The 26633-nt window shown below is 55.9% G+C and overlaps 2 protein-coding genes across 2 annotated transcripts in view; both read right to left on the minus strand.

Moving 5' to 3' along the window:
* The window catches only part of EPS8L2 (EPS8 signaling adaptor L2), a 59621-nt gene that overhangs the window by 27074 nt on the left and 5914 nt on the right, over positions 1-26633 (minus strand). Inside the window, exons 2-3 of the mRNA XM_062623320.1 lie at positions 11586-11650; positions 9993-10048 (exon numbers count right to left, since the gene is read on the minus strand). Coding sequence (XP_062479304.1) covers positions 9993-10048; positions 11586-11629 — 100 coding nt within the window. The 5' untranslated portion in view covers positions 11630-11650. The remainder of the gene's footprint in view (positions 1-9992; positions 10049-11585; positions 11651-26633) is intronic.
* The window catches only part of PLCB2 (phospholipase C beta 2), a 277519-nt gene that overhangs the window by 21463 nt on the left and 229423 nt on the right, over positions 1-26633 (minus strand). The gene's annotated exons all lie outside the window — the stretch shown is intronic.

Below are 26633 nucleotides of genomic sequence, written 5' to 3' on the forward strand. Positions count from 1 at the left end.
CAGGTTGGACACAGGGGCTTGGAGCAAGCTGCTCCAGTGGAAGGAGTCCCTGCCCGGGGCAGGGGTTGGAGCTGGAGGAGCTTTAAGCTCCCTTCATCCCAAACCTTTCTGGGCTTCTATGCTCACAGAGGTGTTAGTGGAGGCGCCAGGTTTCCCTTTGACACCACCAGCACCGACTTGGAGGTGAAGCAAGAACAGTTCAGAAGGAAAGACCTCAGACACCCACAGCAGAGCTCCCTGCTCAGCCCTTAGCTTCAGAGCGACCTTGAGTAAACTACTTCATATCCCAGCACGGCCACTTCCCACCTTAGGCTAGTACCAAAGGGTCAATGGCACGTTCTGTGTGCTGGGGGTTTAATTGCAGTCTGCCCTACTTGAAATGTGGGGCAAGGTCTGGAACAGGCAACACATCCCACAGGGATTCCTGGCGCAGGTGAGACACTGATTCTTTGTCTCCATAACCTCAATTTCCTCGCCCAGCATTTCTGGTGTAAATAGATGACACTACTGGAAATGAGAACACTGCTGCTGTGTGGGATGGAGGCACACTTGGACTCGGAGACATCCCATCCCCTCCTTAAAAGGGAGTGGAAAAGGCTGAAGTGGTTGGTCTGGAAACAAAGGGGGTTTACACTGGGACAGGGAAAAGTCTGCAGCACTGAAAGGACCCTTCCTTAGGGACTTCCTCTGTGCAGAGCTGTGCCAGGAGCTGGTATTCCTTGAGGAAAGAAAGGATTTCCAGGGGGATGCTGTTCCCAGAGGGAAGCTGGTTTCTGGCAGAGCAGCCCATGGGGCTGTAGCAGTGGTCAGGGCTGTGGCTGGTTGTTACAGGCTCTGTGGGGTCCCTCTGATGCCTCTGCCCCATCCTCCAAGCTCAAGAAGCTGGATATATCATGGGGAGGGATGAGCTCACTGTGTCCCTGTGGGAATATGCCTGGAGAAGCCCTTGGGAATCTTGGGGACCTGTTGAAACCTCGGAGTGCTGCACGGCCCAGAGCCATCCCTGCGCTGGGGTGAGCTGGTTCAGGGGGCAAAGGCCCCTTTAAGCCCTTTTTAGCCTTTTCCAGACAGAAGCAGCGCCAGCACAGGGATGAAATGCAGAGGTTCCCTCCCTCTGCTGATTCTCCCAGGGGAATGTCTGCATTACCTCCAAGAGGGGCAGAACTAGAACAAAAGTGCCTTTATTTTGCCTCGGGGCTGCCCACGGTGAGAAAGGAGCTGTTGCTGCAGTCTCTTTCCTGTCCCTTGCTTTAAGATGTCTGCTTGTTCTTTCTTCTGAGGTCCCTCCTGTGTCCTTGGCTCCTACCTGCCCCCCACACCCTGGAAACTGCTATTTTTGTGTTTCCTCCTGGCATCCACAAATACAACCACTGGGCCTGAGAAGAGCCGGGCTTTCCGGGGACAGCAGGATGCTGGAACACTGGAATCTCCCTTCCCAGTGCTCAGGTTTGAGTTAAACCCAGGAAGGATTAAAGATCCAGGCTGCAGATTAAAAAAAGCACAGAATCCCAGCCTGGTTTGGGATGAAGGGACCTGAAAGCTCCTCCAGCTCCAACCCCTTCCACTGGAGCAGCTTGCTCCAAGCCCCTGTGTCCAACCTGGCCTTGAACACTGCCAGGGATGGGGCAGCCCCAGCTTCTCTGGGCACCCTGTGCCAGCGCCTCAGCACCCTCCCAGGGAAGAGCTTCTGCCTAAGAGCTCAGCTCAGTCTCCCCTCGGGCAGGTTCAAGCCATTCCCCTTGGCCTGTCCCTACAGGCCCTGGTCCCAAGCCCCTCTCCAGGCACAGTCTTAGGCCCCATCTATCCAAGAAGTGTGTGTGCTTTAAATAAAGAGGGACTTTCTGGTTTACTTCCTCCAAAGCAATGTGCTGAAACATTGCAGAGCTTTCCCTGGAGTCGCTGTTATTTGCCTTAGCTTGGACCTGGCTCTGGTTGTGCTGGGCTGGTCCGAATACACCCCACACAGAACGATGCTGTGGGGAGATCTGTGGCTGTTTGGCTCTAAGAGGGGGATCCTTCACCTTACGGAGGTGAACTCCCTTGGCCACGAGAGGCTGCAGGAGTCAGGTCACTTGTCCTTGGTTGTGTCTGGGTGCCCTTCTCGGAGCCCTGGCCCCTCTCTGCCTGTATGATTGTGTATGTATGAAGGGTGGCACGTTGGCAGCAGGAGCTCATTTCCTCCTGGTTCATCTGACACCTCTCCCACGGGGACACTGCAGTTCTACAGTGTCTTGCAGGGGTGTCATCCAACCCACCCCTGCCCTGGGAGGCAGAGAATCTGCATAAGCCCCGTGTGATAAATAAGCATTAGAGGAATATAGCGATGGTTTCCCCCAAGTTAGATGGAAGCTGCTGTTAAAGGGGCAGGTTGGTGTCTAAGCTCTGTTTAACTGACTTCTCTTCTGTGACCTTCAGGAGCTGCAGCAGTGAGGGGACTCTTTGGATATACAGGGGCTGGGCTGCAAAGGGCAAGGAGAGCTCCAGGGCTGTGGCACTGGTACAGCAACCATCTGCAGGTGGTAAAAGCTGCTGGCATGAGCCCGTGGTGACCATCACTGTACTCTTCCCTTTCTGTCTGCCAAGAGGTGGGAAAACAGCACAGCTTTGTCCCTTGCTTTTGGTGTCTGGCAGGAGAATAAACCTCTTAGCACAGGGATCTTGTCTGGAGGAAGGTGGCTGATGTGATTCACTGCTGTGGCCCAAAGAGCAGCCATGGGTGAATCTCAGCTGTGCCATTGCTGAGCCCAGACATTGCTCTAGGAATGGTATGGGTGATCCAGAAAGCTCTGAATGAGTATGGATGCCATGTGGAACATGCTTGAGGGTAGGGAGGCACTGAAATGTTCCTGGAGGTGTTTAAAAGCTGTGTAGATGTGGCACTTGACATGAGTTAGTGGTGGCCTTGGCAGTGCTGGGGAATGGTTTCATTTGGTGATCTTACAGGTCTTTTCCAGCCTAAGCATTTCTATCATTCTATGCACACGTAAATTCTCTCATCTCTTGCCTGTAAGGCTTTAGCCCAATGAGCCCTAAAATCCTCCTTTCAGGGGACAAAACCCTATAACAGGCTCTGTAACTGAACTCGCTTCAGTTGGTCAGTCCCTTCTGAGCCAGTTTGCTTTAGTCGTGCCTCCTACCCGGAGATGTGGGGAGAACTGCAGAGCCAGGATGTTTTCTATCAATCACCAGTACGTTGTGGCTAACCAGTGCTGTGGCAAGGATGTTCCCCAGTGGCCACTGAGGAAATGGGGAAAGCTCAGCCCGCTGTGGCAGGAGGAGGTGGATTTTACCCAAGGGCTCAAACTGGTGCTGGGCTGAAATCCCAGTGAGGAAGCTGAAATCTGGGCTGGAAGGGAGCGTCCTGTTTGGCTTTGTAAGGAGTGGAAGGTATGAAAGGGAGTAGTAAGTGAGGAAAAGAGGCAGGATCGATGCACGTCCTGGAGGGACGGGGTTATCAGCTTGGTCCAGGAAACCAAACCACATCCTCTGTGCCAAGTTCCCTCCCCATTTCCATGCAACACCCTTTTCTGCAGGGAGTTAGGATGTGGCTGTGAACGCTCCCTTCAGCCTGGTGGGTTGTGGGCATGGAGATCGGGATAACTCTGCCTGCTGGGCCCAGCTTAGAGCTGGAATACGTGGTTGCAGCATCTAGGGATGGGGAGTAGTGCAGAGAGGGGCAGAGGATCCCAGTGGTATCAAGGGTGGGAGAAAAGGTGGTCCTGTGGGTAACAACCCTGAGCAGTTGCTCCATGCAGGGATTGCTGGTTGTAGAGGGAAAAGGGAGCACCTTCACTGCTGAGCTTCCCTGCAGCATCTCAATGCCCTGATTCTGTCCAGGGAGCAGCCCTGGGTCCTGCCCAGCAGCCAGAGTGTTCCTGCACAGTGCACGCAGTGTTTCTTGCTGAGCTCCATCCCTGCACAACCCAGGAGGTGGGTCAGGTTTATTTGCTCTGCTCGAGTGGGCTGTGTCTTCAGCTAATAAAGCAGGAATGTGAGCGCTTGGGCTGAGCTGGGGGAGATGTTGTGTGTGCCGAGGAGGAATTCGGCCTCCTGACACCTTCCAGCAGCTGCTGACACGTTATCAACAGAGCAGCTCCCTGCTCCCACACCCCATTCATGCCTTGGGCTGGCCCAAGCTCAGTGAGAGCCTTTTCATTCACTCCAAGAGTTTCCAGACCAGAGTAACGTGCCAGCCATGAGCACTGCTGCCCCATGCATAGAAACCTGGAGAGGGGCTTTAGCCAAGGGCCTGTAGGGACAGGCCAAGGGGAATGGCTTGAACCTGCCCGAGGGGAGACTGAGCTGAGCTCTTAGGCAGAAGCTCTTCCCTGGGAGGGTGCTGAGGCGCTGGCACAGGGTGCCCAGAGAAGCTGTGGCTGCCCCATCCCTGGCAGTGCTCAAGGCCAGGTTGGACACAGGGGCTTGGAGCAAGCTGCTCCAGTGGAAGGGGTTGGGGTTGGAGCTGGGTGAGCTTTAAGGTCCCTTCTAACCCAAACCAGGCTGTGACCCCTATGTAACACCACAGGCATCCCCCTTGCCAGCAGCAGGAAAGAAGGGCTCCAATCTCCCCCCAGGCACCAGGAACCCAGGGTCACAGCAATCCTGACCCTGTTCTGCCCTCTTGGACAACTCATACAGTGCAAAAAGAACAGAAGAAACCCCACGATAGTCCACAGGCAGTGGGAGCACCCACCCCATTCAGCCTCTTTACCCCACACAAGTGCCTTCTGCATGGGGGCTGTATGGTCCCACAGCTGTACCCCACACAGTCACATCCATAGGGCCTGTACTCACATCTCTCAGCCCACCCTGTCTTAACCACCACGGGGTTTGATCCGCAGGAGCCAGCAGGAATGCTGCTTTCCTGTTTATCTTCCAGCCCTGTTTCCAGTTGGAGTTTTAAGTATCTGAGGTTCTGAATGAAAGGGTCACCACAAGGCAGTGTCAGAGAGGAGCCGAGGAAATCTGAACCTGGAATCTCAGGTGGGAAAGGGGATGTGAAGGAAGAAGCTGAAATGGCACCAAGGGAGCAGTGGGGGAGGACAAGGGAGTTATTCAGGCCTGGCAGGGGAGGAGATGGGGCAGGCACTGCAGTGCCTGGGGTGGACTGGGGAAGCAGCACTGGGACGCTGCACTGCCTCTGACCCATCTACTGCCAGAGCTCTTCTCTCCCTGTTACCGTCCCACTGTACTGGGAAAGAGCATCCAGGGATGCTCCCTGCTCTGAGCAGCTTTCAGCCTGTCCTGGCAAAGAGGAAGGCCATGTCCAGGGGGAAAGTGTGTGTCCATCTCCCCCATCCAGTGCTCTGGAAGTCTTGGGCAAGCAGGGCAGGTCCCTTGGGAAGCACAATACGTACAGGACCTAGGAAATCGCTGTTAGGTTGGTGCTGCTGCCATCAGCACCGGGTCCCTCAATCCCCTGTCATTCCCCAAAGGAAATGTGCAGGGCAGCCCAAGGGAAGTGTTTCCTCCTCTCCATGGCAAGGAGTCTTGGGCTTTGCTGGGTCTCCTGTGGGATGATAGCGCTAGAGGCCTGGTATCTCCTGAGTCAGATGTACCTGAGCCCGAACACCAGCCTTGCACCGTGCTTGGAACCTCGGGAATCACCTCCATGAGGGCAGTGCTTTCCAGCTTCTGCTAACAGACCCAGGGGATCCATCTGGGTCTGAGGGACACGGTTGTCAGTGACACCGTTCGGATGCTGCCCACATCCCCTTGGGATTGGGCATGGGCACGGTGCTCTCCTACGCAACCAGGCAGCTGTAGGAAGCTCAGTTTCCAGGCACCATCCTGCTGGGGTTGTGTCTTGCAGGCAGTGCCAGTGGGGGTTAAATCCATGCACAAACCCTCTGCCAGAGGGCTGTGGGGAAGGAGCAGCACCTCAGTGCCCCCACTGGGAACTGCCCTGGGGGTTCCAGCTGGGACAGTGACCAAGCTCAGGGTTTGGGCAGGCGATAACTAGGAGTAACTGATGCCCCTTCTGTTGGTCCTCAGGCTGAGCCATCACTAGCAAATGCAGCTCTAGGGAAAGCAACACTGTGTTGAGTCAATGTTCCTGTCTGCTTTTGGGGTGATTCTTGAGGTGGCCCAAGCCTGTGAGGGGTGTCTCACAGCAGGGACCCCACCTTGGACACGTGCCCTTGTACCTGAAGGCCCTGTTTGAGACAAGGGAGGTCTGTGAAAGACCCCCACGAGCTTAAACATAATTTACTCCTCTGTGAGCGTGTTCTGCCCAGCCAGGGCCAGTGGCCTCTGCCTAGCACCTGGCAGCCCATGGGTGCAGCACCAGTGCAGTCCCTGCCCCTGCAGCTCCCCAGGACCCCGCTGGGCAGCAGGAACTGCTCTTCTCTTTGTGTTGGTGCCCCGTGTCCTGTTACAGCACCGGGGCCTGGCTTGGGTTACATGGAGGTGCAGTGTGAAGCGATAGTGCCTCGTGGGCTGGTCAGCACTGCTGCTCGTGCTCCAGAATCCCTCTTCCAGCCCTGCATCCTGACGGGTTTCAGTCTTTTCCACAACTGAGTGTACTGAGGATGGGGTGGGCAGGCTGGAGCCAACTGGCTGGATCCCTGGGGCCCAGCTCTGCAGCGCCCCTCCATGTCCCCCTGCTCCATTCTGTGGCCCTGGTTTTGGATCTGCCGGGCACTTCTCTGCCCCAGCGCTTGAAGTGAGAGGCAAAGACACCCAAGGAGTTGGCCAGGGGTGCTGGGAAGCAGCTGAGCACCACAGGGACAGCAGCAGCCAAAGAGGAATGGGATGCTCTGAATGCTGCTGCAGAGCCGTTTCCATCCTACAGCCCTATGAGAAACCCCCTGTCAGGCCCAAACTGCCCTCCGCTCATGGTTACACTGCACAGTCCATCACCAGAGGCAGTACTGTCTGATCAACCGTGGCACCATGCTTAGGTGTCACATACAGGGGTGGCAGAAGCCTGCCATGGGAAGCAGAAACGCTTCCTTCAAGCCTTTCCTTAGCTTCTTCCAGAGCCCTCCTGGTTTCCCCCCTCTCCATGGGCTTTCATCTGGGTGCAGAACAGATGCCAGTAAGTGGAGAAGTAGCTTGATTTATTTATGGTATGCATTAACATTAATTCAGCTGGTGGCTGTGCATTGAGTAAGGTGGCAACTTGATAGTCCCAGCCATTCCCCAGCAGGGCTGGGGCGTGCTCTGCAGACTCTTCCAGAATGGGGAGCTAAGCAAATGGGATGCTGCTTTGTTAAGGCAGGAGGAAAGGACGTGTGACAGCCAGGAAACTCCACTGGGAACAGCTGAGCACCTAAAGGGGTATCAGCTCTGGCAGGGGAAGATACTGTGGAATCATGGAATGGTTTGGGATGAAGGGAGCTTAAAGCTCATCCCATTCCAACCCCAACCCCTTCCACTGGAGCAGCTTGCTCCAAGCCCCTGTGTCCAACCTGCCCTTGAGCACTGCCAGGGATGGGGCAGCCACAGCTTCTCTGGGCACCCTGTGCCAGCGCCTCAGCACCCTCACAGGGAAGAGCTTCTGCCTAAGAGCTCAGCTCAGTCTCCCCTCGGGCAGGTTCAAGCCATTCCCCTTGGCCTGTCCCTACAGGCCCTTGTCCCAAGCCCCTCTCCATGTTCCCTGCAGCCCCTTTAGGCACTGGAGCTGCTCTAAGGCCTCCCCTTCAGGAGCCTTCTCTTCCCCAGGCCAAAACCTCAACCCAAGACCTCGCTCCCATAGAAGTAGTATTTAGCCCTCTGTGTGCATTGGAGCATTGTGTATGTTATCCAGGGAGCTTCCAATGCAGTACTTGTCTGTGTGAACCTGGGAATCACTGTGCTCACTTCCTTGCAGGCCTGGCAGTGTGCACAGGCTGAGGGTGCCATCTGATGACACTGGAGGAAAATGGGAATATCAGTGGGGTAAGCCCCGGGTTGTCCCTTGGCAGCATTGTGACCCCAGAATCAAGGCCAGCTCAGCTTGATGTGATTTGTTTTCACTGTGAAACGTAATTCTCCCTGGAATTTCAGTTCTGGCCTGCTCTCCATCCCCAAATGTGCCAGCTCAGAGCAGAAACGGATGCTGGGGGAGGGAAGATGTGAGTGCCAAGGGGACCCAGGTGTGTAAATGCTGGTTTAACACATGCTCAGTGTCCTTTGACAGCATCTTGAAACAGAGGGTCCGTTTAAAGTCCTGCCAAGGAAAAGCCCTGAGGATGCACAGGATGTGCTCCTGTGGTGCTGGGCTGAGCCAGCCAACTGCTGTGTGCAGTAAATCAGAGCATCCCAGACTGGTTTGGGCCTTATATCTAACCGAAATCACTGCTGGCCTCAGGCTGCTGCAGGGAACTAATGGGCAGCTGAGTTACTCCTCTTGAGGAGTGCTTTGCTGGAATTTGGTCCCATCCCTGGTAAAATTTGCTTTTGGGGTGTGTCTATGGGTAAAAAAGCCCTGTAAAACCCGTAACCCAGTACTGAAAATGGCTTATTTGAGCAACTGTTTGTTTTAAAGGCAGTTTCAGCCTTTCCCTTCACTGGCTTTGGTGGTGCAGGAGGTACTGTGGCTTGGTCCTTGCTTGTGCTGACCATTAGATCCCACCCTGAGACCCTGACAGCTCCAAATCATGGGCTGCCTTTGCCCCTGGGAGCCAACCTGCTTCTGGGCTGTGCTTCTCATTCATTTCTACATGTGTCTGTAGGGCTCTGTTCACCTCACAGGGATCTTTCTGCCCGGATCAGGTCTGCAGGAGCTTTTGGTGCCCAGCAAAAGGAATGATGCCATTAGAGGTAGGAGGAGCCGTGTGCAGAGTGGGGCAGCACCCAAGCACTTCCACATCTCCTCCTGTTGCTTCTTTCTGGGCTCATCCTGTGCCCTTTGGGCTCCAGGCAAGTGACTGACACAGATCAAACACCCACTTGGCACTGGCCCATCATCACTCCCCAAAGGGCCTCAGGCAGTACCAGCAGGTTTCTGTTCTGCCTTTATTCCCTTGTTTCACTGCTTTGCAGCTAGTCAGAGTTATCAGTGAGTTCAGCACTGCATCCACCAAGCACAGCCTCCACCTTGCCACCAGCCTGTCCCCACGCACTGTAAGTCACTGTGGGACACTGCCCCAGCCCGCTCCACACTGACCCTTCAGCACCAAAGGCACTCCCCAGGGACACACCACCCTCACCTGGGGGCTGTAAAGGGAGATGTCTCATCAAATATCAGCTCTGCAGTGAGGGGCACGGGCACATGGTTTGTACCCATTGAAGCCATCAACCAGGCCCATTGAGAGCTCTGAGGTGGGACAGTTGGAGGCTCAGAGACCCCAAAAGGTGTTTCCCCCCCCATCTTCTTATGCAGGCAGTGACTGAGGGAGGTGACAACTTTCTCCTTGCTCTGCCCACTCCCCAGGCCAAGTCTTCACTTGGGATGCATTAAGGGACCCACAAAGCTCAGGACTGCCTGGTAGTGACACCATGTTCTTTGCAGCTCTTCACCTAGTGCCTCCCTGGCTGCTCTGGAGCTGGGGTGCTTAATACACACACTGCTACCAGGCTCTGCCCAAGCACCATCCTTCCAATCCCCTCTGCCTCTGGAGTGCCAAAGGGCACTGGAGTTGTCATGGTTCACTGAGTAGTTACAGGAGGATAATCATTAACCTGCTGGGGACAGTCTCTCTTCTCTTAGGCCTTTATCAGGGTATCTCAGGAACACACTGCAAAGGGTCTGGGTGAGGGGAAGCAATGATCTGCACAGCTTGCCCTCACAGCATCACAGCTGGCCCCAGCACAGGAGGTGGATACCCAGCCTTGTGGTGTATGCAGGGCTGGAATCACATGGCTCTGATTGAATTCCAGCCTAAAACACCCCAACAGCCACGTCCACATCCTCACAGGTGCTTTTGCCATAGAATCCCAGCCTGCTTTGGGTTGGAAGGGAGCTTAAAGCTCACCCAGTCCCAACCCCTTGCCATGGGCAGGGACATCTTCCACTAGAGCAGCTTGCTCCAACTGAAGCCTTAGATGAGTTTATGGACACAACTTACCATACAGGTCCTTTGCACTCAGCTTGGAGGCTCCGTCTGCTCTGCCCATGCTGCCACTGTAAAAGACAAAGGTACAAAGAAACCATCAGCTCCTGGGTCTTGTTAACCTCTCCTCTCCCACTGCAGCTCACAGCACCGTCAGCACTGCTGCTGGCATGAATGGGATCAGCCCTACCCTCATCACGTCTGTCACACATGGTATGACAGTAAGTGCTCAAGGCCAGGTTGGACACAGGGGCTTGGAGCAAGCTGCTCCAGTGGAAGGGGTTGGGGTTGGAGCTGGAGGAGCTTTAAGGTCCCTTCCAACACAACCATTCCATGACTCCAAATTAGCAGGCAAAGCCTTTGCTTGGCTGCCTGTGCCAGCAGCTCCCTCTGCAACCCCAGCTGATGCCCACACCACAGGTACGTCACTGAACCCAGCAGCTGGAAACAGGAGACAGAGGAGCCCATCAGGGCCTGTTACCTTCACACAGTGTCCCCTGGAAGGACATTGCTGCTGGAGGGGCTGTTTTAGGGACAGGGGCTCCCAGTGTGTGGTAAGCAGGGTTCTTAGAGGGAGCAGGGCAGGTAAATGGAGACCCCTCCACACGGTACCTGAGCCTACCTGAACCTTGTGTAAGGACCAAGATTAAGATCCCTTGTTACTGGACTCTTCTGAAATGTGCTCCTTGAAGGCAGGGCTCAAACACAGAACGTGTCCAATATAAAAATGTGGAAGGGCTAATTCACAGAACCATGGAATGGTTTGGGTTGGAAGGGACCTTAAAGCTCATCCATTCCAATCCCTGCCATGGGCAGGGACCCCTTCCACCAGAGCAGCTTGCTCCAAGCCCCTGTGTCCAACCTGGCCTTGAGCACTGCCAGGGATGGGGCAGCCACAGCTTCTCTGGGCACCCTGTGCCAGCGCCTCAGCACCCTCCCAGGGAAGAGCTTCTGCCTAAGAGCTCAGCTCAGTCTCCCCTCGGGCAGGTTAAAGCCATAACTGTGCAAACACTTGAGGTTTGGGGTGTCAGGTCTCCAAGCATGGGTTATATTCCCGGTAGGGCCACCCCCCTATGCCTGTGCTGTGCCCAGCAGTGCCCAGGCAGGAAGGAACAGTGTTTTCTGCAGCTCAGGCTTGGCAGGGGAGGATCAAAGCAGGACCTCGGGGATTCAGGCACTGTCCTGCCCGGTGCAGTGAGCCAGTGGCTGGCCAGGGGCACTCTCTGTGCTGTCCCAGTGTCCCCCTGAGGGCAGGCAGTGGTTCATGGTGCTCACACACCTGCACCCTGCTCTCCAGAGGCCAGGAGCATGCAGGAAGGAGGGAGAGCTGGGGGTACTGGCTCCACTGGGAAGCTGCTGAAGTGCCCAAGCTGCAGGTGGAGAGGTTCCTGGTGTCCCTCTCTTCCCTCCACCTAATGCGCCATAACCAGAATGCAGGACACAGGAGGCAGTGATTCTGGCTATGGGCACAGCTTTGTGAGGTGCCCAGGAAGGGTGAAACAAGCAGCAGGGACCTGGGGAGCAGTGGGACCACTGGGAGCATCCCCCTCTTTGGTAGGAAGGAGGAGAGGTGCCAGCATGGAGGAAGCCCACCATGGAGATCCTTACTTTGAAGAGCCAGGGTTGCTGCTGAGGGATCCCTTGAGACTCATGTCGCTTCACAGGACAGGCAACTGCAGCAGAAGCAGAAGAGATAGGGTTAGTGTTAGAAAACACCATCAGGTGATGTATCCGTGTGTGTGCTGCCCTTTCCACCTTCATCCGGGCTCTCCAAGCTGTGAAGAGAGCACCATGGGTCCTCCTTGCTCTGCCCTGTGGCTCGGACACCTCTCACAGCTCTGACCAGGAAGCCTTTCCCAACCCTGATGCCCACCTCTCCCCTGTTGCCCATCCCTTCCAGGCACATCCCAGCTCTGTGGTATTCCAGCATGTCTTTTCCTAGTGAAGCAGCCCGGCCTGCGGTCCAGCAGGGATGGATGGGTGGGTGGATGTGGCTTTTGCCTTCATGGGCTGTCAGAGACCATTAACACACACACAGATCCCTGTGGCCGTGTGCTGTTAAGTGTCCTGAGTCCCTTTTCATGCCTGCAGTGCCATTATCTTCTGTTACATGGCAATTTCAAGCTCTAGACCAGCTGAAGCATCCTTCCCAGGGCATTGCCATACAGGGAATAGTGAGATAACTGTGGATGCTGCTCCACTGGCACGTGAGGATGGAGAGGAGTTCACTGGGATGGCTGAGTGCTTGGTGAGAAACAGGCAGGTTATTTCCCTCCTCTTTCAGATGAGGATGACAAATACCATGAGAGAAGATCTGAGAGAGATGCAGGCACTGCTTGGAGAGCACAGCTTCAAGGGGAGGGAAAAAGGTAAAGGGCAAACAAGGTATAGAGGTATAACCAAACCTCAGGACTCTTTGTGTTAGCATCCAAGACATTCACCTCTGCTCCCGTGCAGGAGGTGAAGCAAAGCCAAGACTACATCTTCAGGTATTTTTATCCTCTTTGTGGAGCTCAGGAGGCTCCTGCCATGGGCTGGGGTCAGACCCTGCTCACCATAAGGTGGTCAGAATCCAAAGGTGTGGCTTTAAAACACTCGCTGCTGGCCTGAAGGAGGAAATCAGTGTCTTGAGTGGGATTCCCTGCGAGGGCACCTTTGAACGTGCTTGCCCGTGGGGTTTTCCTGACTGAGTTTAGGCTGAAGCATGTGAAATCCCCAGGGAATACTTTGGAGCCATCCCTGGCACCTGGGATTTCCTCTCTGGAGGCTGATTTGGGCAGGGCCTGTTGGACTGTCAGCAGAGCTGCCCTGGCTTCCTTACCCATCCATCCGCTCCTATTCCTCCCGTTGGAAGCACTCATTTGGGCTGTTCTGCTGCGTGTTTCACCCCGAGGTGAGGGCAGGCTCCGGGTTTCTCTGCTCTGAACAAAGGTGTTGCTCAGAGGGCTGTGCTTTGTGGAGACCTAGGTGAAGCACACGGCTCGTGCGTGTTGCACCCTGCTAACGGTTCTGCACAGCCACACTCCCTAGAGAAGGGCGGTTTGGGGCTTCCACCCTCCTTCGTGTCACACAAACCCTCCTGTGACAGCACTGGGACGCTGTTAGCAATTGCCCTGACATGGGTTTTGCAGCTCCTACGTTCAAATCTCCCCTTTCCATCTCGTGGTTGATACCAAAGTCTGTGTGCACACAGATAGAGACTCAGACACACGGGAGGGCAGAAACTTGGTGTTCCGCCAGCCCCGGCAGTGTAATGAAACCCGTCCCTGGGCCCAAGCCTGGCTACCTGTGAATTTTCCCTCTGTTAATAGCTGTCTGCTGGTTTCCTTTTACACTCCTCCTCCCCTTCCTATCTCCCAGATCTCCGTGGGCATTAGCATAAGATACCTGGAGAAGGGAGCTGGGCTCTCATAAACCCAGCCCCGGTCTGTTTACCCTGCCCCATCCAATCGCCTCGGTGCCACGGCTCAGGATCTTACCTGGGAATGTTTCTGCCTGTTAATGGAACATTCCTGGCTCCCTTTCACTTACTGCTGTGTCCTTAACGGACTGAAATCCAGGTGATGCCAGCACGTAAGTGGCACCAAGCATGGCACAGCAGGAGGAACCCGGGATGCAGCCCAGGTCACCCTGGTTGTTACTGCTCCTTCAGGAGCTCCGTCCAAAAGACAGTGTTGACATCTCCTCCTGCTTTTAGAGGATCCCTGCTCAAAGCCTGTTGGCTGCCAAAGGAGCAGCCCCTGTGCCAGTGGCAGGAGTTGGTGCTCAGCTGCAGGGTGAAGCGGGACTGGCCATAAAATGAGCCACTTCTTTCTCTCTCCATAGCTGATAAGGAAGCACTGAGGGGATAAGCCGGGCTCCCAAGAGGAAGGCAGGATAAGCTGCTGTGTACCTCAGCTAGTGGAAAGGCCACTGGACCCTGTTAATGTGCTGCTGGAGGAACATCTACCATACACAGAGAGTAGAAGGCTCTTATGTGGTCCCCAGTGCCCCAAAAGTCTTCTGCTGGGCCCAGCATTAACACCACTGACCTTGCAGTCAGGGGCTGCTTCTAAACTGCTCCTTCTGCCATGCCCCATCAAGTGCCCCTGGTCCTTCTTGGCACTTAGAGCACAGGGAACCCCAGTGTCCCCTCTCCTGTCACCCAGCACCACTGGAAGCCTATCTTCCCTTCCAGGGTGCCTGCATGGAGCTGGGAGCAGTGAGTGTGGTGCCAAGGGCAGCAGGTCCTTTCCTGCTGGGCTCCATCCTATTTATTCCTGCTGTTTTCACTATTTAACCTTTGCCTACCCTCAGCTGCTGCATTGAGGGCCAGGGCTGTGTTCAGCTTTCAGTGATGGAGATGAGGGTGTGCTGTGATGCTGGCCAAGTTAAACCAGGACAGAGCCTCACACCACAGCTTTTCATTCACTTTGTTATTAATTGAATCCCAGCTGGAAGCCTGGGGCCAGGGGACACGGCTCTGACTTTGCAATGGTTTTGTTAAACTAAGAGACAACGGGACTTAAGATGAGGAAAGGGAAGGGGTGATCCTGCCCCTCTGCTGCGCTCTGGGGAGAACCCCCCCTGCAGCCCTGATCCAGCTCTGGGGCAGCAGCACAAGAGGGAGGCCAGAGGAGGCCATGAGGATGCTGCGAGGGCTGGAGCAGCTCTACTCTGGAGCCAGGCTGAGAGCTGGGCTGGGGCAGCCTGGACAAGAGGTTCCTGGTTCAGCTGCGAGCTGTGAGTGTCTCCTGACCCAAACCATTCTATGGTGATGAAGAAAGGGCTGAGAGTCCTTGTGGCCAGAACCAAAGATCAGACTTGAGAGATGAGATGAGATGAGATGAGATGAGATGAGGCTGGGCCCGGGTGGCTGCTGCTCCCTGTGGGGCACCCCTAAGAGCTCTGTCAGCCTGCAGCCTCTGAACACATCCTCTCCTTGCTGCCACTGAGCTGTGCCTCACGCTTCCCACATTAGAGGGTTCCTGATCTCCCTCCTGTCTCCCTGCAGGGTGCTGCTGCTTCTGCTCCTTCCCCAGCAGCGCAGGAAGGGAGGCGAGAAGTGAATTGTGCTGGTTGATGTGAGGCTGTGCAGGGGCTGCCTTTCCCTCCGCCCCATCAAAGCCAGTTCAAGACTCTCTGGTGGTGCAGGGCAGTTTCTTCGTGGGTCACCTAAGCCTTGCTCGTGAGCGTGGTGTTTAATGGGATCCAGCAGCTAAGCCAGGCTCCCATCCTGGCCCTGGGGACAGCATTATGCTTTTGCTGGGGACTTCAGAGGAAAGGGGGCTAAAGCCTGGCACTGTGACTGTCCCAGGCCAGGTCTGACGTGCGGGAGGGCAGCACAAATCCCTGCTGAAGGACATGGAGGTGGGTGAAGCCCTGTTGTGCTTTAAAGCCACGGAAGTCTCACTCCCTGGTTTTCCGGCCGGCCTTATCCTGGGAGGTCAAATATCCTCCTGGAGACACCCAGAGCCGTGGCAGGAGCCTGGCATTGTTGTCTGGGCTACGTTTGTGGGCTTTTATAGCAAATGGAAGCGGGCCATGCATTGTTTGGGCTTGCGTGAAGTCTCTTTGAAGAGGGAGCCGCGAGCTTGCAAGGGTGGAGAAGCTCAATGGGAGGGGAAGGAAGGAGAGCTCTGCCTCTGGGCTGATGGCTGCTGTTGTCCCATGTTGTTTTTATGATGTGCACTTCTCCCTTGTCTGCTGGGGTCGTTCCTTTTTGTTCTTATAGCACATGGAAAAGGCTTGAGTGGGCAACAGGAAAATGGGAGCTACCGGTGTCTTTTAGGGCTGTTGTTATCATCACTGTTAATGAGAGCAGCATCTAGTGTCTGTGGGTGTTCTTCATCATGGGTCTAAGAGGACCTTTAAGATGGCAATCAGGTAGTGTTAGTATGAAAAGTATGATTGTAGCAGCAGGGAACTGCCTGTCAAACAACAGCTTTTGATGGAACAACAGTAGAAATACATGCAACCCCCCCTAAGCTGCTACCTAGGAGGAACAGTAAGTTTTAACTAGTGTGCTCTAACCCATTCCTAACAGAGCTTGTCCTTGTTTCCATCGTCACCCCACTGTCATCTGCCAAGCGTGACAGGACTTCCAGACTGCCCACAAACACTAGGGCTGAAGTAGGCTTTCCCACCTGGAGCCATGGCAGTGACAGAGATGGGGTAACCCACGTGTCACAGGAAGGTGTCAAATAAGGTTTGGTGTCTGTAGCCTGAAGTGTTTCTTGAGCAGGTCCCTAGAAACACAGACTCACAGAGTGCTCTGGGTTGGAAGGGACCTTAAAGATCCTGCCCTTGAGCACTGCCAGGGATGGGGCAGCCACAGCTTCTCTGGGCACCCTGTGCCAGCGCCTCAGCACCCTCCCAGGGAAGAGCTTCTGCCTAAGAGCTCATCTGAGTCTCCCCTCGGGCAGGTTCAAGCCATTCCCCTTGGCCTGTCCCTACATCCCTTGTCCCAAGCCCCTCTCCAGCTTTCCTGCAGCCCCTTCAGGCACTGGAGCTGCTCTCAGGTCTCCCCTTCAGGAGCCTTCTCTTGTCCAGGCTGCCCCAGCCCAGCTCTCTCAGCCTGGCTCCAGAGCAGAGCTGCTCCAGCCCTCACAGCATCCCCATGGATACCTCTGGCCTTGCTCCAACAGCTCCACATCCCTTTTGTGCTGGGGGCCAGGTTGGACCCCATGGAGTGATGCCAACACGCACAGCGGTCCCTTATGCCCTGTCAGGTCAACCCAAAGGTTTTTGGTGGGAATCGGCCTCATTCTGCAGTGCCTTGAGGTGCTCGAGGACGCAGCGAGGGGAGTCTCTGCACCACGTAGATTCTGGTGAACCAGATGTGATGGGAACTGTTCCTGGGGGTCCTGCCTGGGGCAGGGCAGGTATGAGGGTGCTGTGCCTGTGCATGCAGCTCGTGCCACTGGATGGGTCAGGCAGAAGTGCTGGAGCAGCCAAAGCCAAAGCACGTAACATGAAGCGTTGGTTGGAAACATTAGCCAGGACCACACGATGTTATCTGTTAACTTCCCAGGGCAACAAAGCGCTGTCTGTCAGGGGGCTGAGTGCTTTCATGAGGGAGCATCACAGTGGTGAAAGCTCTCTGATGGCCTGTCCTGCAAGGAGAAGTCTGCACCCACACAGGAGCAACGGGAGCACACGCACCGTGATGTGTCCTGCTCTGCCCACGCTCCAGACCGGCCCCAAGAGCATCCTGCGGGCTCCCATGACCCGTCCTGCCCTTCTGGAGGGGAGCTGGCAGGTAGGCAGAGCTCCAATCCCACATTAACCCACTCCCAAACCAGCTCTGGGGTGGTGCTGGGGCACTGGAATGTGTGCTCAGTGCTTCCCCTGTGGCAGCGAGAGGTTTCAGTCCACACAGTACAGTTTAGATCTCTACAAGTGCCTGTGAGATGGATCCTGGGTTGGACCAGAGAACTTGGCTGGGTCTCCCGTGGCCTGGTCCAGCCTCCTAGTGATGAAACCACCCTTCTGAACCTGCCAGTAAGGGTGCTTGTTGGGGCTCACCAAATGAAGTTCAGACCTCCTTGGGAGGGCCTCTGCCTAGAATATGCCCTCTGAAAGGAACTCATGTGTGGATTAGTCAGAAAGCACAAGGGGAAACCCAGATCCAGAGCAAAGAAGCAGATGGTCAAACACATCACAGAACCCCAGAGTGATTTGGGTTGGAAGGGACCTGAAAGCTCCTCCAGCTCCAACCCCTGCCACGGGCAGGGACCCCTTCCACTGGAGCAGCTTGCTCCAAGCCCCTGTGTCCAACCTGGCCTTGAGCACTGCCAGGGATGGGGCAGCCACAGCTTCTCTGGGCACCCTGTGCCAGCGCCTCAGCACCCTCCCAGGGAAGAGCTTCTGCCTAAGAGCTCAGCTCAGTCTCCCCTCAGGCAGGTTCAAGCCATTCCCCTTGGCCTGTCCCTACAGGCCCTTGTCCCAAGCCCCTCTCCAGGTTTCCTGCAGCCCCTTCAGGCACTGGAGCTGCTCTCAGGTCTCCCCTTCAGGAGCCTTCTCTTGTCCAGGCTGCCCCAGCCCAGCTCTCTCAGCCTGGCTCCAGAGCAGAGCTGCTCCAGCCCTCGCAGCATTCTCCCTCCCTCCCTCCAACCCATGGCACCCTTCCACTTATCTTACAGTGAAAAAGGCACCCAAGATCACCCAGGTCACGTTGTGAAGACACAAGCCCTATGGAAGAGGTGCGGGTGAACACGTGTGTCATCTCAGGGCATGCATGGCATGTACCCTGTTACAGCAGCTCCAGCCACGGGCGTTGGGTACAACCTGCTCAGTGTGTGGAAGAAACACTCCCTGCTCTGTCCATGGATGTTTCACATTGTGGAGATCCTCCAGGAGACAAGCACCTGAATAAATACAGCCCAACAGGTCGGCACAGGCCTGAGCAGGGAACCAAGAGCTCTTCACCCTCCGTGGCAGAAGCAGCAGCTGCTCTTTCAGGCTGAGGCAGCTCAGATCTCCAGCCACCCCTCTACCAGCTCTGATGGACCCCCCTTGCCACTTCTTGTGTGTTGTGCCCACACACTGCAGAGCATCAGGGTAAGATCTAGATCCAACCCTGAGGATCAGCCTGCACCTTGTTCACCGTCCTCCTCAGAAACAGTGATGTGGGCTTAGAGTATTTCCTGCTTCAGGTTGGAAAGGACCTCAAGATGCCCCAGTTCCACCCCCTTGCCAATGGGAATGCAGAGATCGGCTTCCTAACAGCAAGAAGGGAACATCCACACCCTTGTCCAGCCACCCACCAGGTCTGGCTTGAGCCCTGCTGAGTGCCCCTGGATCTGAGGGCTCTGCTGGCTCCCAGGGGCTGAACCAGTGGCTCAGGAACCCAGACTGACACCACGGAGCAGAAGTGCCCACGTTAACCAGCATTCAACAACCGCCTGCAGACAGCACCGGGAAGTGCCCCCAGCCCACAGGTACCCACACACTGCATGTGGCTCTTTCCAGCCCGGAGGTGAGGTGCAAACACACCTTAGCTCAGGTCCAGGTGAGGAGGCTCTCAGGCTGGGGAGAGGAAGGTTCTGCTCCTGGCTGAACCCAGCGAGGAGCTTTGCTATTCCTGCCAGGAGGGAAAATCCTCCCTTCAAGAAACACAACCAAAAGCAAGTCCAGACAGCGCCTGGCTCTATAAATACCCAGGGGAAACGCATAAATAGGCCCCAATCTCCAGGATCTTGGACAAAACCTGGCAGCTGCCTCCACTACCCCTCTGCAAGTGAAGGGGGCGTTTGCAGAGTCCCTGTGCTGAGTCACAGCCCCTGGATTTACCCTTTTCCTCTCTCTCGGAGGGCTCCTGCGGGAGCCGGGTGGAGGAAAGCCACGGCGCAGGTCTGGGCTTGCTGTGTGGCTGCTGAGCCCATCTCTTGCCAGGGGGGCTGAGCATTACTTGCACTTGGGCTGCAGTTTAGGACAGGCCCAGAAAGAGCCTGCCAAATACTCCTGGGTGCTCTTGGAAGGGTGGAAGGAGGTGGGTGAATGTGCCCTGTATAAAAGCCTGTTTAATAGGGTAAACTAAAAGAGCCCCAGTTCCAAAACTGTTCTGGGGGAAAGCGTAACGTGAGTCACTCGTGCTCCTCAGGAAGAAAAGCCATGACGTGTTCCCAAGGCTGCCTGGGAAAAGAATCGTAGAGTCATGGAATCACAGAATCAACCAGGTTGGGAAAGCCCTTCAAGCTCTTCCAGTCCAACCCTTACCCCAGCACTGCCAAGGCCACCATTAACCCTTGTCTCCAAGAGCCACATCCACACATCCTCTAAGCACCCCCAGGGCCGGTGCCTGCAGCCCTGCCCTGGGCAGCCTGTTCCAATGCCTGAGCACCCTCTGGGGCAGGAATTGTTCCTCAGCTCCATCTAAACCTGCCCTGGTGCAGCTTGAGGCCGTTTCCTCTTGTCCCATCCCTTGTTCCTTGGGAGCAGAGCCCAGCCCCTCCGGTCTCCATCCTCCTCTCAGGCACTTGTAGGGAGCCATCAGGTCCCCCCTGAGCCTTCTCTTCTCCACACTGAACCCCCCAGGTCCCTCAGCCCTTCCCCATCACACTTGGGCTCCAGGCCCTGCCCCAGCTCCATTGCCCTTCTCTGGCCCTGCTCCAGCACCTCAAGGTCTCTCTTGCAGTGAGGGGCCCAGAGCTGAGCACAGGATTCGAGGTGCTTTTCCTGTGTCCTGTTGCTATTTGTGCCCACACCTCCTGTGAGCAAAGCCTGTGCCCTCATCCTGTCACTGGTGGATGGGAGCCATGGGGAGAAGGACACAAGGGGAAGGCTGGAGGGCTGCAGCCATCCTGTGCCAGGGCTGGCAGCACCCATGGCTGCAGCTCGCCTGGCATCCAGAGGGTTTGCTGAGGCAATGCGCTGGTGGTTGCAGGGCTGAAGGTTTCTCTATGTCCTTATTCAACACCTCCCCTCCCAAAATGATCCCTTTTTCCTGGCCTCAAGCTGGACCGTGGGCTCGGGATCACCACAGCAAGGGAGTCAGAGCTGGGATTTTATAAAGGGGGGAGGGATTTGACACTGACTTTTTGTTTCCTCTGTGTAAAATTCAGGGCTGAGACATTGAGGCCAGTAAAACCAGGGAGTGACTCTGCATGTGTGCATGTGTCATATTCCAGAGCAGGGGATGGATAACGGCCCGGGGCACTGCCCTGTGCTGCTCCAGCCCAGCCTGAAGCAGGGCACTGCATCACCCCTGCGTGCAGGCAGGAACCAAAGCCCTCTGCTCGTGTCTGCTGTTCCTCACATGCACCTCTCAAGGGGATCTCTCATTTCTCTTATGGCTTTCCCTGGCTTGTTGTGAAACAGTTGGGAGACTCAGCCTGAGCAGGATGAGCTGGTGGCTGGGGATGGAGAAGATGCTGGCGTCCCTGCTGGGTCCCTGCTGCTTCACACAGTGATGTGAAGGCTCTGCCTGGTCTTCACTGTGCTGGGACTTCAAGGCAAGCCCCTGAGCTGCTCAGGGCTGTCCCATCCGTGCCTGGAAAGGTGGTGGGGTGTGCATGCAAAGCATCCATAGCAAAGCTGCTTCTCCCAGAAGGTTTAAAGTGCTCTGGTCCATCCATCAGCTGCCAGGGCTACACTGACACCATACCCTGGTGGTCCTTGTTAGTCCCTGGTGGCCACCGGTCACCTTTTGCCAGCTGTGGCCATAGAGGCCAGTGACAGAGGAGTCACAGCTCCTTTGAGCTCAAGTGCTTCACTGGTCATTAACCGATGTTTTAGTGTGCAGGTTCACTGTGAGCCCACCTCATGTCCCTGCTGTGCACCCCTCAGCTGGCCTCAGCACCCCCACTGTGGTACTGCTTGTACATGAAGTCTGACAGATTAATTTGGCAGCATGACTCATTAGGCTGCAGGGAGACCTCAGAGCAGCTTCCAGTGTCTGAAGGGGGCCTATAGGGATGCTGGGGAGGGACTCTTCATTAGGGACTGCAGTGACAGGACAAGGGGTAACGGGTTCAAACTGAAACAGGGGAAGTTTAGATTGGATCTAAGGAGGAAATTCTTTCCTGTGAGGGTGCTGAGGCACTGGAATGGGTTGCCCAGGGAGGTTGGGAATGCTCCATCCCTGGCAGTGTTCAAGGCCAAGTTGGACAGAGCCTTGGGTGCTATGGTTTAGTGTGAGGTGTCCCTGCCCATGGCAGGGGGTTGGAACTGGATGATCTTAAGCTCCTTTCCAACCCAAATCATTCTATGGTTCTATGATTTTAGAATCCCAGAATGGCTTGGATTGGAAAGGACCATAAGACCATCCAGGTCCAACCCCCTGCCATGGGCAGGGATGCCTTCCACTACAGCAGGCTGCTCCAAGCCCCTGTGTCCAACCTGGCCTTTTCCACATTACTTCCCAGCAACAGCCTTTAATCCCAGGAGGATCTTGGTACTTAAACCTGAGCATCACTTGCCTGGCTGGTGCCAGCCCAAACAGGGCTGGAATCCTTTAGGGAATGACAACTGGGTGCTGGTCCCTCACCTCGGGAAGGTCAGAAGGAGTTTTGCTTGCCAGTGGACTCCCCCATGCTGCCCGGTTCATGAGCAAGACAGAGATGCTGAGATGGATGGGATGTTTCCACCACCTCCTCCTAAAGGAAGGGCATTTTTGGTTACTCCCTAAAGCATTGATTCACTCCCTTGGCAGCAGTTCAGGCATGTAGCAGGGCACTGAGTGTGCCAAGAGCTTTTCTCCATCAGAGAAGTGCCTGTTATTAGGCTGAGAGCTGTTTTGGGACCATGTTTAGCTCCAGTCTGTCTCCAGCATGGTCACCCTGAGGTCTCGGGGGTTAGATGACTGTTAAACCTCAACCAAGAGCTACTCACTCCCCTGTATAGATAGGTAAAGCCATATCTACCCCAAAGCGAGGGAGAGGGCTGCAGCCCATCTCCCTCTGCCTGCACCAGTGAGTAGCTACTCCGCTCTGCTCCCTACTCCCTTTCCACACAGCTGCCCACAGGGCTTGGGGAAGGGAATGCATGGGGAACTCTCACTTCCCGCTGTAAAACTCGCTCAGGGCGGGTGGGACAAAGACTCGAGGGAGGAGATTCATCCCTTGATTCACATCCCATTTGATGCCGAAGGCTTCCCCAGCCTTCCTGGGCTAATCCCAGCAGCAGCGGCTGCCAGCCCTTCCCCACCCCGTTCCCTGCTTCCTCCTCGCTTCCTGCCGGTGGATTTTTGGCTCCTGGCTAACAATTCCTTCGCCCTGCACCTTGGCACATGGGAGCCCCGATGGTGACTGCAGGACTCTGGAGACGGGGCAGGGTCCAGGCCAGCTGCTGGAGCGTTTCTTGGAGGGTGCATTGAGCCCCTCACCGTGCACTCAGGGCTCTCATGGTGCATCTTCCTTTGGCTTGCACAGAGGGAGCAAGGTATTGCGGAGCGGCTGCTCTTGGGTTCCTCAGCCCCTCTCTCATCCCAGGCTGCCCTGAGATGCAGGTACATGGCTGAGAGGTGGAGTGGGAGCACAAAGAGCCTGGCACTTGTAATAGAAACAGATGTCTGGGCTGGAATCCACGGGGATGGATCATTCACATGGCTCAGGAGAGCTGCTGAGGGGGGGAATGGGCACAAAGAGTCCAGGCAGCAGCACCTGGGTGCTTTTAGTGGTAACATCATCCAGCTGTCTTCTTTCTGCTGGGGTTTCACAACAGTTTGGGTTGGAAGGGACCTGAAAGCTCCTCCAGCTCCAAGCCCAACCCCTTCCACTGGAGCAGGTTGCTCCAAGCCCCTGTGTCCAACCTGGCCTTGAGCACTGCCAGGGATGGGGCAGCCACAGCTTCTCTGGGCACCCTGTGCCAGCGCCTCAGCACCCTCACAGGGAAGAGCTTCTGCCTAAGAGCTCAGCTCAGTCTCCCCTCGGGCAGGTTCAAGCCATTCCCCTTGGTCTGTCCCTCCAGGCCCTTGTCCCAAGCCCCTCTCCAGCTTTCCTGCAGCCCCTTCAGGCACTGGAGCTGCTCTCAGGTCTCCCCTTCAGGAGCCTTCTCTTGTCCAGGCTGCCCCAGCCCAGCTCTCTCAGCCTGGCTCCAGGCCTCTTCAATCCCCAGAATGTCTGCTCTGATCTATGCTTTACCACCCCTCTGCACATGCCGATACAATTCCATATGGAAAACAGTGATTTATCAGTTCCCAGCCACCTCTGAGAGGCAGAAATGGGACTTCATCCAAGCGGGTGTTTGCTGTCACTTTTCTGTTTGTTCTGCCTGCAGCATGCTGACATTCCTGGGTTCCCACAGCGTCTCCCATCGGAACCACGATGCTTGTTGCCGATACAAACCATGGTTTGTTGGGAAATGTTTAACCAGCCTTTCCTGCGCAGCTGGGGATAGCCCTGCTCTGGCTTTGGGTGCCCAGGACAAGAGGGACAGTGACAGGCAGCAGTGAGGGGAGGAGAACCTGGTGCTATTCCCCAAATCCCTGTGCAGGAACCGTGCTCCTTTCCTGAGACACAAACTGCCCATCAGAGTTGGGATGTGAGCTCATTGGGCTGACAGAGGCCTCCTGGGCCTCCTTCAGCCCACCCTTAGGGCTCTGCTCCCACCAGAGACATTTACAGCCTCAGCAAGAGGAATACACTTGGGATGTGCTACGTGGTGCTGGAAGAAGCAATGGGAAGAGCTGCAGTCAGTGCCTGCTATGGACAGGGCCACAAGTGCTGCTGATCCACATGGGCTCAGGCATTGCCTACACCTTTAAACAGCTCCTCTTGATGTCCTTGCAAGTAGCATTTGGAGCCTTCAGTCAGCAAACTGCTAGAGACATTCCTTGTATTAACCCTTAGGGATGCCGCTGGATACAGCAACCTTATCCTGGCAGTTCCTCCCTCCTGCTTCCACATTCCCACTTGATTTTCACTCTGAAACCGGGGCTGAAGATGAACAAATGGTCCTGATTCTCTCCTAGCCACTGTGAGAAGTCAGCGTTGGCTCCAGGAGCAGCTTCAGCACTTCCAGCCTCCTGCTGTCCCCAGCCACCACCAGCAGGATCACTCCAACCCAGAGCAGGAACTGGTGGGGCTGGATCCCCATTCCCCCACAGGGACACTTCTGAACTCACTGCTTTATTTGCCAGCCAGATCAGCTCCAGAATGCGACTCCCAGCACAAGGAAGGAGCGGCCCAGGAGTGTGAGAGCTGGAAATGGCTCAAGCAGCATCACTGCTGGCTGTGGAGCCTCCCCGTGCGTGTGAGCACTAAACCCTGGGCTTGTGCAGCCTGCTCAGCTCCAGTCTGGGCTGATCTCTGGTGTCTGGGCTTTCAGGAAAGCCACCAGCCCCTGTGGATGATGCCAGCGGGTTCTGCACCATGAACGGCCAGTTCCACGGTGAGAGCAGTCCCATGAGGAGTCATTGCAAACCCAAAAGAGGAATGTTCCCTTTGCTCTTTGTTCCATGTAGAATAGAAGGATGTGGGAGGCTGGCTTTATCTAAAGGCTTGAAATGGCACTTTCTAATCTTACACTGCAGGAATGTTTTGACCATCTTGGCACAAACTCCCCCTGATCTCCTGCAAGGGCCAGGAGGAAGGAGCACGATCGGGCGCTGCAGCAGACCTGGGCTGGGAGAAACCAGGAGTGATCCCAAGGGATCCCTCGGTACCTGCTGTTGGCTGGAGTGGGGGTACTGCTGAGCTGGATGTCCTGAGCCAACCAGGTCCTGGGACAGGAGTCAGACATGTGTCTGTCACTGTGTGGTGCTGGAGCAGAGCGTGGCCCCTACAAGCAGTGACCTGGCAGCGCCATGCACTTGCCTTATCAAGGACGAACGGTGTTGGAGCTGGCATCACCCACCGAGCTCTAGGGAGGGCGCCAGGGGCTGACAGCCCAGAGCTCTCCCACTCTCCTCCACTGCTTCAGATGCTCCTCACCTTCTCCCCTTCGCTCGCAAGGTCTTGGCAGCAGCAGCAGGGAGCAGGAGCGCCTCTGGGCTTGTGCCAGGGATGGAGCAGACGTTGTGGGGCCTGCCTGGGCTCGCCTGCATGTGCCGGTGGCCGGCGGGCTTTGAGCGGCTTCTTTCTTCCAGCCTCCCTCCGTCCTCGCTTGCAAGGCTGCGATGAGACTTGCACCACGCCTCCTTCCACTGACAGGCACCGGGGCGGGAGCTCCTCTCCTCCCTTCGTCCTCCCTGCGGGCTCCGAGGAGCCAGAAACACGGCGCTCCAGAACTGCCTGGACGTGGGGTGCTCCATCCCCCCTGCCAGAGCTCAGTCCCAGCTTGGGAGCACACACAGGAGAGGAGGGGAACAGGGCAGGCTCACGGGAGGCTCTCAGCAGTGTTTCCCAGCCGCCAGCAGCGGGATTTAGGAGCTTTTGTTGCCCACGGGGCACTTGCCAGCTGCCAGGATCATGGGATGCGCCAGCTCCGTTAGTCATGAACTGCTCCCTGTTCACTGTCTCCACAGCACGGGCTGTATCCCAGATCTCGAGGAGAGCAGCACAACTGTCTCCCTCCCAAGCTGGAGTGTTGGATGTTCCATAACTTCAGTCACTTACATGAGGGACCTTCCTTCTTCATTTCCAAGCTGGGAGCAGAGGGAAGAGAGTGCTTCCATGTCAAGGGGATTGCTGAGGCAGTGGCCTGACCACACCTAGGGTGTTACCTGCCCATTCTGGCAGAGCCCAGCAGCGAGCCCAGCTCTGGTACCTCTGCTCTCCATTGATCCTGCTCAACCTGCTCCTGCCCAGCTGAGTGCAGCAGCTCGTCCCGCTGAGCTGCAGCTCTTGTGGCAGTCACTTTTTCAGCTGGTGAAGCTTCATCCACTTCGTTTTCAAGGAGGAGCAACTCACAGCATCCAAGCGGACAGTCATGGATCTACAGTTCACCCTGAGAGCTGGCCATGCCATGGTGGCTCTCGCAGCCTGTCCCTTCTGTAGCGATAGGACAAGGGGGAATGGGTTCAAACTGGAACAGGGGAAGTTCAGGTTAGATGTGAGGCTGAAGCTCTTCCCTGGGAGGGTGCTGAGGCGCTGGCACAGGGTGCCCAGAGAAGCTGTGGCTGCCCCATCCCTGGCAGTGTTCAAGGCCAGGTTGGACCCAGGGGCTTGGAGCAAGCTGCTCCAGTGGAAGGGGTCCCTGCCCATGGCAGGGGTTGGAGCTGGAGGAGCTTTAAGGTCCCTTCCTCCCCAAACCCCTCTGGGATTTGATGGTTTTCCCCATGTTATTCACAGCCTA

The sequence above is a fragment of the Pezoporus occidentalis genome, unplaced genomic scaffold (assembly GCF_034315485.1).
Source record: "Pezoporus occidentalis ecotype Australia unplaced genomic scaffold, CSIRO_AGI_Poc_V1 ctg250, whole genome shotgun sequence".
Taxonomy (NCBI): Eukaryota; Metazoa; Chordata; class Aves; order Psittaciformes; family Psittacidae; genus Pezoporus; species Pezoporus occidentalis.